At 43.3% G+C, this 13,017-nt stretch overlaps 1 protein-coding gene across 3 annotated transcripts in view; it reads right to left on the bottom strand.

Moving 5' to 3' along the window:
• sh3gl3a (SH3-domain GRB2-like 3a) overlaps positions 1–6,766 on the bottom strand; it is a 131,022-nt gene extending 124,256 nt beyond the window's left edge. Inside the window, exon 1 of one of the 3 annotated variants that reach the window (XM_043677592.2) lies at positions 6,545–6,766. In XM_043677592.2, coding sequence (XP_043533527.1) covers positions 6,545–6,589 — 45 coding nt within the window. In that variant the 5' untranslated portion in view covers positions 6,590–6,766. The remainder of the gene's footprint in view (positions 1–6,544) is intronic. The other 2 variants (XM_043677587.2, XM_043677589.2) reach the window with 2 other exon arrangements.
• Between the last annotated feature and the right edge of the window lie 6,251 nt (positions 6,767–13,017).

Raw genomic sequence — 13,017 nt, 5'->3', positions numbered from 1 at the left:
TTATGAGCAGCATTTAAGTATCTGAAGAAACCAGATTTTCTTTGCAGGACAAACTGACTACATTTAACAAAGTCAAAAATCACACCACACTGGGTTAGAGTCCAACAGGTTTATTTGAAAACACAAGCTTTTGGAGCCCCCGCTCCATCTTCAGGAAACTAGTGAAATGAATACATTGGACACAGAATTTATCGTAAAAGATCAAAGGGTCATACAACTTATGCAAATGTACTGAACACACCCAAGTCGGCTATTAAGTCTTTAATCAGTTAGAATGGAGGTGCAGGTTTCAATTGATTAAGATTTAAATCTTAGAATTTCTTTCAAGTCACTGCCCCGAGATACCTTTATTCTAAAAAAAAAACTGAAGTTAACACCTCAGGTCAGATAGTGCATTTTAGGTGTGAAGCCATGTTTTACGTCTGTTTGTATCTCAACCTAGAGTCAGACTGGCTTTATTTCCACAGTAGAAATTTATAAAATGCCACATTGACTGACTGGCTACAGATCATGGGCTTTTTGAACAAAATGGAATGTATTTGCAAATGCAAATCTGCAAATGTGTTTTGTATTTGCAGGTACATTCCATTTTATAATCTGTTGCCGTATGGTTTTTGACCTTGTCCACCAACACCAGCACCTCCATATTATATTTAACAAACCATAACCTGTCAGTTAAGATTTAAAGAACAATATACATTTTTTATACAAAATAACATAGAACATGAATTCAAGGTTGTAAATTATCTCAGACTTGAAATGCTGTTTTGAACAGTTTGTCCTTTTCTTGTGAAAGCTTTTGGTGTCATCCAAAGTGCCCGATTAAATTACAAATCTTGTAACACACTTGCGGATGCTGCATTCTAAATATGAATGTGCATACTGCATTCCTGGATACAGACACTTGTTCCAAAAACAACAGACCCATTAACTCTGCTTTCTGCTGCCAGAGCTGCTGTGTTTCTCCAGCAATTTCTGTTTTTGTTCCAAATTTCCATGATCTGCAGTTCTTTGTTTTATTTTGACTTTGCTGCAATATGTGACATCAACATGAAAAGCACCTGTCCTCTGTGTAGGATGTACAGGGTATATTTCTTGCATAACAACAGCAGACAATAACAGCAACTTCAATTGTGTGGTTCAGCACACAGTAAGACGGTGACAGAGGGCTGAAAGTGGATGATTTATCCTCTCAATTCTCCACACTGAGAGCTTAGCTCTGCAGAATACGACAAAAATGCATCAAGTATATCTGGGAGGGACAGCAGACAATTTCTGTCAACAAGTTAATTCTAACTACAGGTTGCTCTAGCATAACACTCGTTTTGTTAACATAAATTGGTATAACGTGATTGATGAAGTGTGGAAGCTGTTTGGATAATGTGAACTTTCTACTGAACACATATCAATTTTCTATAGTGATCTTGTACAGCACGAGGTTGCAGAGGAATGCAACTGTCACGTTATAGCAGAATGACTTGTACATTTACATGCATCTTTACTGGTCAGTTACAAGAAGTAGTGGCACAAATATGGGATACACTGATGGCAAAACCCTCACTTCAGTTTAGCGCAGTCAGTCTTTCATTGATAAGCTATCGAATCCTGCAAAAACCTCCCTATAAAAGACACATAAAAAGAGCACGCATTAAATATACAACACACCCAAAAACATTGAACAACTTGATACTTTAACTGTTGCATTGCTTCTCTAGAGTTCATGTTCATAACTTTCTCATAGCTTGCCTGGCATACAATATATGAAATAAGTATCATGTAATAAGTTTTCAACTTTTCATCGTATTTCATTTTGGGACGGAATGTGCCAAGTAGTATTTTTGAACCACATATCCAACACTGTGCTCCTTTCTTATGCATGCTCTCTATCTTGGCTTCAAGATTGCTTGCGTAATGCAATTTTTCAGAATCACGGTTGTTACAGCGCAAGAGATGGCCATTTGGCCCATTGTATCTGCATTGATTTTCTGAATATGCATTGCACTTAATGCCATTTTTCTGCCTTTCTGCCTGTAACCCTGTATACTCTTGGTCTTGAATCTGGCACAAATGGTAGTTTATTCCTATATAATCTTCCCAGACCACTCATGATTTTGAATAGCATCAGAGTTTCTCTACAGAAAACAGTCCCAACTGCTCCAATTTATGTCTGTCTTTATTTTGCATTGTTGAGTCATGAACTATTTGCAACATTAAATTAAGACTGCACAAGTCAGAACATAAATGGTCTCCTTGAAAGATTGAGATTTGTTTTGCAGCTTAACATCTAATGTAATAGCAAAACGTGGAGAATATGGAGCTAATGGATAGTTGCAATTGAATCCAGGCAAGAACTGCAGGGTACTTAAACTCACTGAAGTTATTTATCCTCTTATTACATTTTTGGCCTCTTCCGCAACCATTATAAACTGCTGATAATTGCTAAATGCTTCCCAACTGAAACATGCTTCACAGAATCATAGTGTCATCCAGTACAGAAGTGGCCCTTCGGCCCATTGAGACTGTAGCTCTAGTTGCCTCACTTTTTACCAAACTTGAACCAACACTGCTACCATCCTTCTTGAGCTGGAAGCACACTTATAAGGAGAAAGTGTTCTCCTATAATATTGAAAGAATTCATCTCCCTCTTTCTTTCACAATGTTATCCAAATTGTGGCAATTTAAGATCTTTACTTACCAATTATAAACCTTGCAGGTTTCCATGATTTGATCTGCAATATTCTTTTCACTATTTGATAGTCTTTCCTATATTCATTTTTTGGATCAATACTGCCAACTTCAATTCCCCCCACCCCCCTTTGCTATCCTTTCCTAACCAGCTCCTGTTCATTACAAATTTCTCTTGCTTCAACAAAACTACCAGTTTCTCCTTCCATCAATGGTCCAACCAATCTCCACACAATCCACTCTCCACCAGCTGGATGAACTTATTCTCACATTGGTCAGGCCTACGTCAAGTAAGTTTGGTACTTATGAGGATGGCCTCAACTTGGATCTTGGGTTCATGTCACACTACAGGTGACCCCACGACACTATACACTCTCACACACACACATTCAAATACAAGCGCGCGTGCGCGCGCTCACACACACACATTCAAATACACACACACACACACACACACACCTCCTCTCTCACTCACTCTCTCACACACACACTCATGTGCACGCCCTCTCACAGGCATATACTCTGTTGCACTCATGCACACACACACACTCTCTCTCTCACTCACATGCACACACACACACTCTCTCTCTCTCACTCACACACACACACTCTCTCTCACTCACACACACAATTTCCCTTTCCCTCACATACACGCATGCACACATACATATAAGTCTATGGGGTGAATTTGTATTTGCAGATACATTCTATTTTGTTCAACAAGCACACAATCTATAGGCAGTCAATGTGACATTTCAAAAATTCCTACTTTAGAAATAGAACCGGACCGACTCAAGGTTGGGATACAGACAGACTCTAATCTCGCACCTTTAATGCATTGTCTGAGCTGAGATGTCACTTTTTGTTACACTGATAAAACCTTAAGTTATCTCAGAGCTGTGACTTGAAAGAACTTCCGAGAGTTACATATTAAACGATCAAAACCTGAACCCCCATTCTAGGTGAGTACAGACTTAACAGCCATCTAGGTTTGTTCAATACATTGCTTCAGTTGTATGACACTTTCATCTTTTACTATAAATTCTGTGTCCTATGATCCTGCCCCACTAGCTATCTGATGAAGGAGATAAACCTGTTGGCCCATAACCTGGTGTTGTGTAATTTTTAACTTCTTCCAACCCATAATAGTCTTGAGTTTTATTCATTTGTTGTTTGTGATAAGATGTCAATAGACAATAGGTGCAGGAGTAGGCCATTCAGCCCTTCGAGCCTGCACCGCCATTCAATATGATCATGGCTGATCATTCCTAATCAGTATCCTCTTCCTGCCTTATCTCCATAACCCTTGATTCCACTACCTTTGAGAGCTCTATCCAACTCTTTCTTAAATGAATCCAGAGACTGGGCCTCCACTGCCCTCTGGGGCAGAGCATTCAACACAGCTACCACTCTCTGGGTGAAGAAGTTTCTCCACATCTCTGTCCTAAATGGTCTACCCCGTATTTTTAAGCTGTGTCCTCTGGTTCGGCACTCACCCATCAGCGGAAACATGTTTCCTGCTGCCAGAGTGTCCAATCCTTTCATAATCTTATATGTCTCAATCAGATCCCCTCTCAGTCTTCTAAACTCAAGGGTATACAAGCCCAGTCACTTCAGTCTTTCCGTGTAAGGTAATCTCGCCATTCCAGGAATTGACCTCGTGAACCTACGTTACACTCCCTCAATAGCCAGAATGTCTTTCCTCAAATTTGGAGACCAGAACTGCACACAGTACTCCAGGTGTGGTCTCACCAGGGTCCTGTACAGCTGCAGAAGAATCTCTTTGCTTCTATACTCAATTCCTCTTGTTATGAAGGCCAGCATGCTATTAGCCTTCTTCACTACCTGCTGTACCTGCATACTTGCCTTCATTGACTGGTGTACAAGAACACCCAGATCTCTCTGTACTGCCCCTTTACCTAAATTGATTCCATTGAGGTAGTAATCTGCCTTCCTGTTCTTGCCACCAAAGTGGATAACCATACATCCACATTAAACTGCATCTGCCATGCATCTGCCCACTCACCTAACTTGTCCAGGTCACCCTGTAATCTCCTAATATCCTCATCACATTTTACCCTGCCACCCAGTTTTGTATCATCAGCAAATTTGCAATTGTTATTGCTGATACCATCTTCTATATCATTAACATATATTGTAAAAAGCTGCGGTCCCAGCACGGATCCCTGCAGTACCCCACTGGTCACTGCCTGCCATTCCGAAATGGAGCCGTTTATCACTACCCTTTGTTTCCTATCAGCCAACCAATTTTCAATCCAATCTAGTACTTTGCCCCCAATACCACGCGCCCTAATTTTACTCACTAACCTCCTGTGTGGGACTTTATCAAAAGCTTTCTGAAAGTCCAGGTACACTACATCTACTGGATCTCCCTCGTCCATCTTCAGAGTTACATCCTCAAATTATGTCAATTATCATCAGTGGTGTTCAGGAGCACAAAGTAAAGCCTGAATATCAGAGGCCATGCAGGAACTGAACTACCTATATCAAGCGTCAACCATGCAAATGGCATGCAAGACGACAACATGAACAAAACATAATTTGAAACAGGTCCTAAACTCTAAAGGTCGGTGGCATTAATAAAGATGTGGAGAAAGATTTTCCTACAAACACAAAATGTAATTAAGAAATTGTGGAAAATGGAGCACTTATGATGTAGACGCCATTGCACATCATCATCTATTTGGTAGCTCAACGTGGTTCAAATTTTTAGCAATTACAAAATTCTGAAAAAATTCTTTGCCCAAACCTCAATTCATTTTATACAGAAGGCTAGAAAGTTAGTCACACATATGATGTTCAGATTGTCAATGATGAGTGTGCCAAATCATAATCGGCAGCAAGTATATCAATAATGTTTACTAACAAAATCTCATGAATTTGAATTTCTCCATCAGCCTCATACAAACAACAATAAGCAGCAGGGCACACTCCTAACTGATCTTACCACACTCAAGTTTGCTTAAGATTTATTGCCAACCTATTTACAGCTCTTTGAAAATGTCAGCCTGACTGTAACCACCAATGGTTGTATCAAGGAAACACAACTCATCACTCGCACAATGAAACAACAGATCCGTGTCTACATTGCGAGTCAACCATTCATCCACCTAAATACAACAGTTTCAACAGATATGATGCATGTGTTCTCTCTCATTAATAATCTTCGAAACCACCAAAAAACCAAACACTGCCAATACAATTTTATTAAACACCACAGGCATGTACATAAACGCTTCACTTTGAACAGAATTGCAGTTTCACAAAGCACAATGCCACAGTACAGTATGAGATATCAAGTCAGAGCTCTAATAATGCAGCACAGATCACGGAATTCCGAAGGAAGCACTACATTTTCAGGGAGTGTGAGGAGAGCTCAGAAAGCCAGCCCACCACTCCCTCGGGTGAGAGAGGAAAGCAGCCAAAAAGGCCCATGCACCCCGGTCTGCTCGCCACCAGTCTCAGACCTTTAAATATTGATATTAACCAGTGAGGGCGATGTTTATTCAAACAATTAAATCCGAATTTGTGGAGAGATAGTCCATATAAATAACATGGGGAAGGCACTGTCAGTCCCAATGTACCAAAAAAATCAAAAAGTCATTTGCATTTTGGAAGGTAAAATAAATTATATTAATATAGTTGAATCCCGAATCTGCAATTAAGCATTATCCAGAGGAGGGTGCTGCTATCCAGCAGCCTACATACATATTTGCATAACCTGTGGCTACCGTTATAGAGTCTAAATCCATTTAAGGAGAGACTGCATATCCTGCAAGCTATACACACACATAGGGCAGGCAGCAAAGTGATCTTGGCGGCATGGGGCGTCTCCTACCTGACTGGCTTTATGGAATTGCTTCTTCAAGCCGGCAACCGACATCTTGACCCTCTTGAAAGGAGGGGGAGTTTGGGGTGAGGGGAGGGGGGAAAGAGGGATGGGAGACAGAAGTGTCTTATTGTTGTTGCTGTTGCTACATGTATACCAATTGCAAAGCCAGCTGAGCACTCGGATACTTGTGCAGCGCTTGCTACAGTAACACTGTCTGTCACAGCAACACTGTAGCCTTTTACCACGTTCTGCATCGCCCCATTCAACACCCCCACCGCCGCCTCCTCGTTGGCCGGAGCCGCTGTCACTCAGCGTATGCAAATCCACGGCGCTGGCGTCATGCCGCCGCTGCACCCCGCCCCCTCGTTTGCATTTTAGTTCCCCCGCCCCCAAGGGATATGTTTCTTCAATGGGGCAACATTGTGGTGAGGTTCAGTGCCAACAAAGTAAGGCCTCAGTTACTGTTTTTTTCTAAAAGTTACACTTTTAATTAAATCTAAAGCAAAGTTGCTGAAATTCTGAAATCCAATCACTGTGGATTTGCCAACCAATTTTCTCCTGTATTTCTGAAGAACGTTTTTTTATGATTAGGTCCCTTTCAGTCATGGCTGACCATGGGTTGCATCCTTGTTGTTCTGGCTTTCTGCTTCCCTGAAGCAATGTCGCTTGTGACTGAAGAGACCGATGCTGGATTGACAGTCCCGGTCGCAGAGGTCACATCTGTATGTGGTTGTTGATCTGCTAGAACTGCTGCACTCCTTCCTGCGTGCCCGCTTGTCTGCTGCAGCACTCATCAGCTTCTCTTCCCCTGTTTTGAGGTGTTCGTTCAGGCTTCTCCATCTCGTGCGGTCAGCTGCAATAATGATATCAAGTGCCTTCATGTCCCTCATGCAGATGTCCTTGTAGCGCAGCTGGGGACGCCCAGCGAGTCTCTTCCCAGATGTGAACTCTCCCATAGAGGATATCCTTTGAGATGTGGCCATCCTCCATATGGTGGATCTGTCCCAGCCAGCTGCCTGACCAGAGTGTACATGCTGGGAAGGTCAGCATGAGATAGGACTGTCATGTTGAACACTGTCTCACCAGGATATGCCCAAGATACAGTGAATACTCCTCAAGTGGAAGGTTTCACTCTTCTCTCCTGTCTGGCATATGTAGTCCACATTTCAGTGCCATACAGCAGTATGCTTATGACACAGGCATTGTAGACTGTCGTTTTTGTCTTCACTGTCAGCTCGGGATTTGTCCGTAATCGAGTCATGAGACGAGCAAGAGTTGAGGCCGCCTTCCCAATCCTCTTGTCAATCTCTGTGTCCAAGAAGGGGTTGTCAGTAATGGTAGAGCCAAAGTACATAAACTGATGGACGACACTGAGTTCATAGTCGTCAATGGTGATGACCGCCAGTGTCTCTGTGTCCTGTCCCAGGACGTTCATCTTCAGACTGATAGCCCGAAATCCTTGCAAGCATGAGAGTGGCGGTGTATCAGTAACTGGAGTTCCTGCTGGGTGTGTATTGCAACTGCAGCATCATTGGCAAACAGCATGAGCCTGATGAGTGCCACATGTACTTTTGTCTCGGCTCTGAAGCGGGCCAGGTTGAAGAGCCTGCTGTCTGGGTAGCTCCCCTCCGCTGCGGTGCCAAAGTCATGTTTCAGGAGCATGGCAAAAAAAACCCCAAAGACTGTGGGAGCGAGGGTGCAACCTTGTTTGATGCTGCTGCGGATGTCAAAGGGCTCAGAAGAGCTGCCATTGAACTGCACCGTCCGCTTCATGTTCCTGTGGAAGCATTTGATCATGCTCAACGGTTTCAGTGGGCAGCCGATCTTCAGGAGAACCTTGAAACTGCCAGGTCAAACACCCATGAAGGCAACACACAGAGGCATTTTCTGTTCTCTGCACTTCCCCTGCAGATGGTGAAGGGTGGAGATTGTGTCTACTGTTGACTTTTTAGTTTGGAAGCCGCACTGTAACTCTGGGTATACACGTTCTGTCAGTTTCTACAGGCGAGTCAAAATGACGCAAGCAAAGGTTTTGGTGACAGTGTTGAGGAGAGAGATGCCTCTGTAGTTGTTGCAGTCACTTCTCTCGCCCTTGTTCTTGTAGAGAGCAATGATCGTGGCATCCCCCTTGGCTGCAGTACAGCTCCTTCATGCCCAGCACTGGCAGAGGACTTCATGCATTGGAAGCATTAAGCTAGTCTTGCAGCAATTGATCAGATCAGGAGGAATCCCGTCACTACCCAAGGCCTTACCTGAAGCCAGGCTGTCAATGATTTTGCTGAGCTCTTCTACTGATGGCTCTGTGTCTAGCTCGTCCAGGGTCGGCAAGCACGTGATGGCATCAACTGCTGAAGCGGACACAGTATACTGTCTGGCATAGAGATCAGAGTAGTGTTCAACCCACCTCTCCATCTGCTGGCCTTTGTCTGGGATTACTCCCCCAGCAGAAGATTTGAGGAGGGCTGTCTTGCTCTGAGCTGGTCCTAGTGCCTTCTTGATACCTTCATACATTCCCCTAATGTTCCCTGTTATAGCAACTGTCTGAATTTCCTCGCCATGCTGTGTCCAGTACTCATTAGTGCAACGCCTGGCAGTCTGCTGAACCTTGTTCCTGGCAGCCCTGAGAATCTGCAGGTTCTACCGCTAGCTGACCGCTTGTACTCAGCTAGAGCGACATGCTTGGCTTCAACGACACATTTTGGTGGCCTTAGCCTCAAACCAGTCATGTGTCTTGCAGGTCCAAGGTAACCAGAGATGTGCAGTGAATGATATCCCGCAAGGTTTCCCGTTTCTCTGTGGCAGAGTCTTGTGTCATGAGACACTGAGTTCTCTCTTAAAAGCCTTTGTGAACTGTTGCATAAGGTTTGGCTGGAACATCTTGCTGACATTGATGCGAGGGTTCCCCGGTTGCTTAGTGCGATGTTGCTCTTAGGTCGCAGCCTAATCTTGCAACACAATAAGGAGTGGTCTCTGTCACAGTCCGCACTGCGGTAAAACTGTGCCTGAAGAATGTGTTTGATGGAGTGAGGTCTATCCTAACCCTCCTTATCCACATCTCTCCTAACTCACTCTCTGCCCACCTCCTCTTCTCACCTGGTCACCTCTCTCTTGTCTAACACAACTCAGAATGATGTAAGTTATGTGCAAGAATGGGTGAGGAGGGGAGTTGGGGATATAAGAAAGTTCTGACGAGGGGTCATATCAATCTTGAAACATTAGCTCTGTTTGTCTCTCCAAAGATGCTGTCAGACCTGCTGAATTCTCCTGTAGTATACTTTGTTGTAACCATTGCAATTGTCATGTCCCTACCTCTGGGTCAAGAGGTTCAGGTTCATATCTCATCTGCCTTGGAAGTGTTTGATTTGATTTATTGTCGTCACATGTACCTAAGTACAGTGAAAATCTTTGTTTTGCAAGCAGTACAGCAAACAGGGGCTTACAGATCATATGGTTCTTAGACAGAGTGAAACTTTATTGCTGGAACAGCACAGCAGGTCAGGCAGCATCCAGGGAACAGGAGATTCGACGTTTCGGGCACAGGCCCTTCTTCAGGAATGAAGAAGGGCCTGTGCCCGAAACGTCGAATCTCCTGTTCCCTGGATGCTGCCTGACCTGCTGTGCTGTTCCAGCAATAAAGTTTCAACTTTGATCTCCAGCATCTGCAGACCTCACTTTCTCCTCTTAGACAGAGTGAGGCATACAAGGTTACAACTGTACAGGAGGTGCACAAAGCACGATCAGCATTAGTAAGATCAACTTTTTTTAAAGTTAGAGAGGCCCATTCAGCAGTCTGATAACAGCAGGGAAGAAGCTCTTCTTGAAACTATTGGTGCGTATGTTCAAGCTTCTGTAACATCATAACTTGGCTGAATGGACCGATTTAAAATACTTTGATTTTTGTTTAGACATTCTTGCATTTGGATTGATGAGTGCAAGATGCTAGGTTTCAGTAACATTTTGCTTTTTGACGTGAGGATCATTGTATATGTTGGTGATGCATGTATGACAGCAACTGTGCAGAGAGAAACAGCAAGGACATTTTGTTTTAAGCAAGGTGCTGTCAGCCATTTTATCATTTATTCACTCCTGTCCTGCACATGCTTATAGACTTTCTCTTCCCTTGTCCTTTCCTGTCCCGTCTCCAAAGAGTCTGTAGGGATACAATCAATTTTTAAAACATTGTACATAGCTAATATGATGGAAACAGATTCAGTAAGAACATTCAAAGAGAATCAGATAAACATTCAAAATATAACATAAAAGAATACAAGAGGAAAGAGCTGGGGAGCAAGGTTTCTTGGATGGATTTACCAAAGAGCTAGCACAAGAATGATGGACCAAATGGCTTCCTGCCATAGCGTATCAGTCGCTGTGTGAAAAAAGGCTGGGCCACCCTCTCAATCACTCCCCCTGCCTGGAGCAAGGTTGAATTCGGCACGAACCATCCATCTTTAGTAAGACAGCACCCCAAGGTCCTGTGGGATTATGAGAACTTTCCCTTTTACTTCCTTTGGTGCTCCTACCATTCACCTTAAATCAGTGACCTCTGGTTTTGCCTGCTCAGAGTTGAGGCCTAACAGATGTTTTATAAAGGTTTATGGTAGCCTCCTTGCTTTTCTACTCTAAGTCTCCACTTTGAAGTCTCAATGTCTTGCTATTCGATTTTCTCAACTTGGCCAAGCCACTTTTAAAGATTTGCATCCATAAACTCTCAGGTCCCTCTGGTCCTGCACCTCCTTTAGAACTTTAGCCTGATTTTGTATTGTTTATCCTTGAGCTTCAACACAGCACTTCACACTTATCTACATTAAACTTGGCCTGCCTTCTGTTGGCCCATTATACTGTCATATCTGTTCAAGTCTATCACCATCGCCCTTGCAGTTCACAGCACTGAGTTTGTGTCAAATAAAAATTTTGAAAGTGTGCTCTACACCTAGATCATTAAGATAGATCGAGAAAAACTGATCTAATACCAATCCTTAGGAATCGCCATTACAAATACCCTTCTCCATTATGAAAAATAAATGTTCGCTGATGCTTTGTTTCCTGTCACTAAACTAACTTCATATTTATTCTGGCATCTTGTTTTATTCTTTACTGTCAAGCATGTTGTATGGCACTTTATCAAACGTCTTTCAGAAGTTCATACACATTACATTATTATGATCCCAGATGAGCCCCTAATAATGAAATGAAATTGGATGAGTTATAATCCATTTAAGTACCGATAATTTTTTATTTTAAAGTAACCATGATGTGGAGGTGCCGATGTTGGGCTGGGGTGGGCAAAGTCAATAATCAGATTCTGGATGAGTGGTGCTGGAAGAGCACAGCAGTTCAGGCAGCATCCTGGGCCTCCTCCACCGCCGCTCCCTCACCACCAGACGCCTGGAGGAAGAACGCCTCATCTTCCGCCTCGGAGCACTTCAACCCCAGGGCATCAATGTGGACTTCAACAGTTTCCTCATTTCCCCTTCCCCCACCTCACCCTAGTTCCAAACTTCCAGCTCAGCACTGTCCCCATGACTTGTCCGGACTTGTCCTACCTGCCTACCTCCTTTTCCACCTATCCACTCCACCCTGTCCTCCCTGACCTATCACCTTCATCCCCTCCCCCACTCACCTATTGTACTCTATGTTACTTTCTCCCCACCCCCACCCTCCTCTAGCTTATCTCTCCACGCTTCAGGCTCTCTGCCTTTATTCCTGATGAAGGGCTTTTGCCCGAAATGTCGATTTCGCTGCTCCTCGGATGCTGCCTGAACTGCTGTGCTCTTCCAGCACCACTAATCCAGAATCTGGTTTTCAGCATCTGCAGTCATTGTTTTTACCAAAGTCAATAATCACATGACACCGGATTATAGGCCAACAGGTTTATTTGAAACTGCAAGCTTTTGGAGCTCCCACTCCTTCCTTTTGTAGCTCACAGAAAGCTGCTATTTCAAACAAACCTGTTGGACTATACCCTGGCGTTGTGATTTTTGATTTTTAAAGTAGACAGCAAGGGAGGTTCAGGAAACTTAATTAAAAAACCAAAGCCACAAATGACAATAACTTGTTTGCTGTACAAGTTAGAACAGGGATAGAATCGACAATACATATTTCCAACATCCAGAATCAATATGTGGTGAACATGGGCAAAATATTGTTTCAGAAAACCTGAAATACATGCTAAAAGCCAATACCATCAAGACAGATCCCATAGATTTCTCTGTAATGTCCACTCCCTACTCCTGTTAACAGTGGCATGGTAGGCCATCAGAACCCTTTAAACTTCACAAAGAATTATAATTCTTTGCTTTTGACCATCCTTGAAACTACACCATAGATTGCTTCACTGACTGCTCTTGCTCTAGTCAACCATCCTTCTGTCCAGAGTCTAATCTCCCTTGACCCCTGAAAACTGCTCTCCACATCTCCCAACTTGTCCCGTTCCACCAAGTTGGCACTGCCTGTAGCTTTTAAAGCTCCACTCTCAG

This window comes from Chiloscyllium plagiosum, unplaced genomic scaffold, assembly GCF_037043375.1.
Source record: "Chiloscyllium plagiosum isolate Xiang-an unplaced genomic scaffold, Cpla_swu_hap1 HiC_scaffold_39, whole genome shotgun sequence".
In the NCBI taxonomy this organism is placed as follows: Eukaryota; Metazoa; Chordata; class Chondrichthyes; order Orectolobiformes; family Hemiscylliidae; genus Chiloscyllium; species Chiloscyllium plagiosum.
The sequence above is the reverse complement of the archived record's forward strand: the minus strand, read 5'-3'. Positions and strand labels throughout refer to the sequence as shown.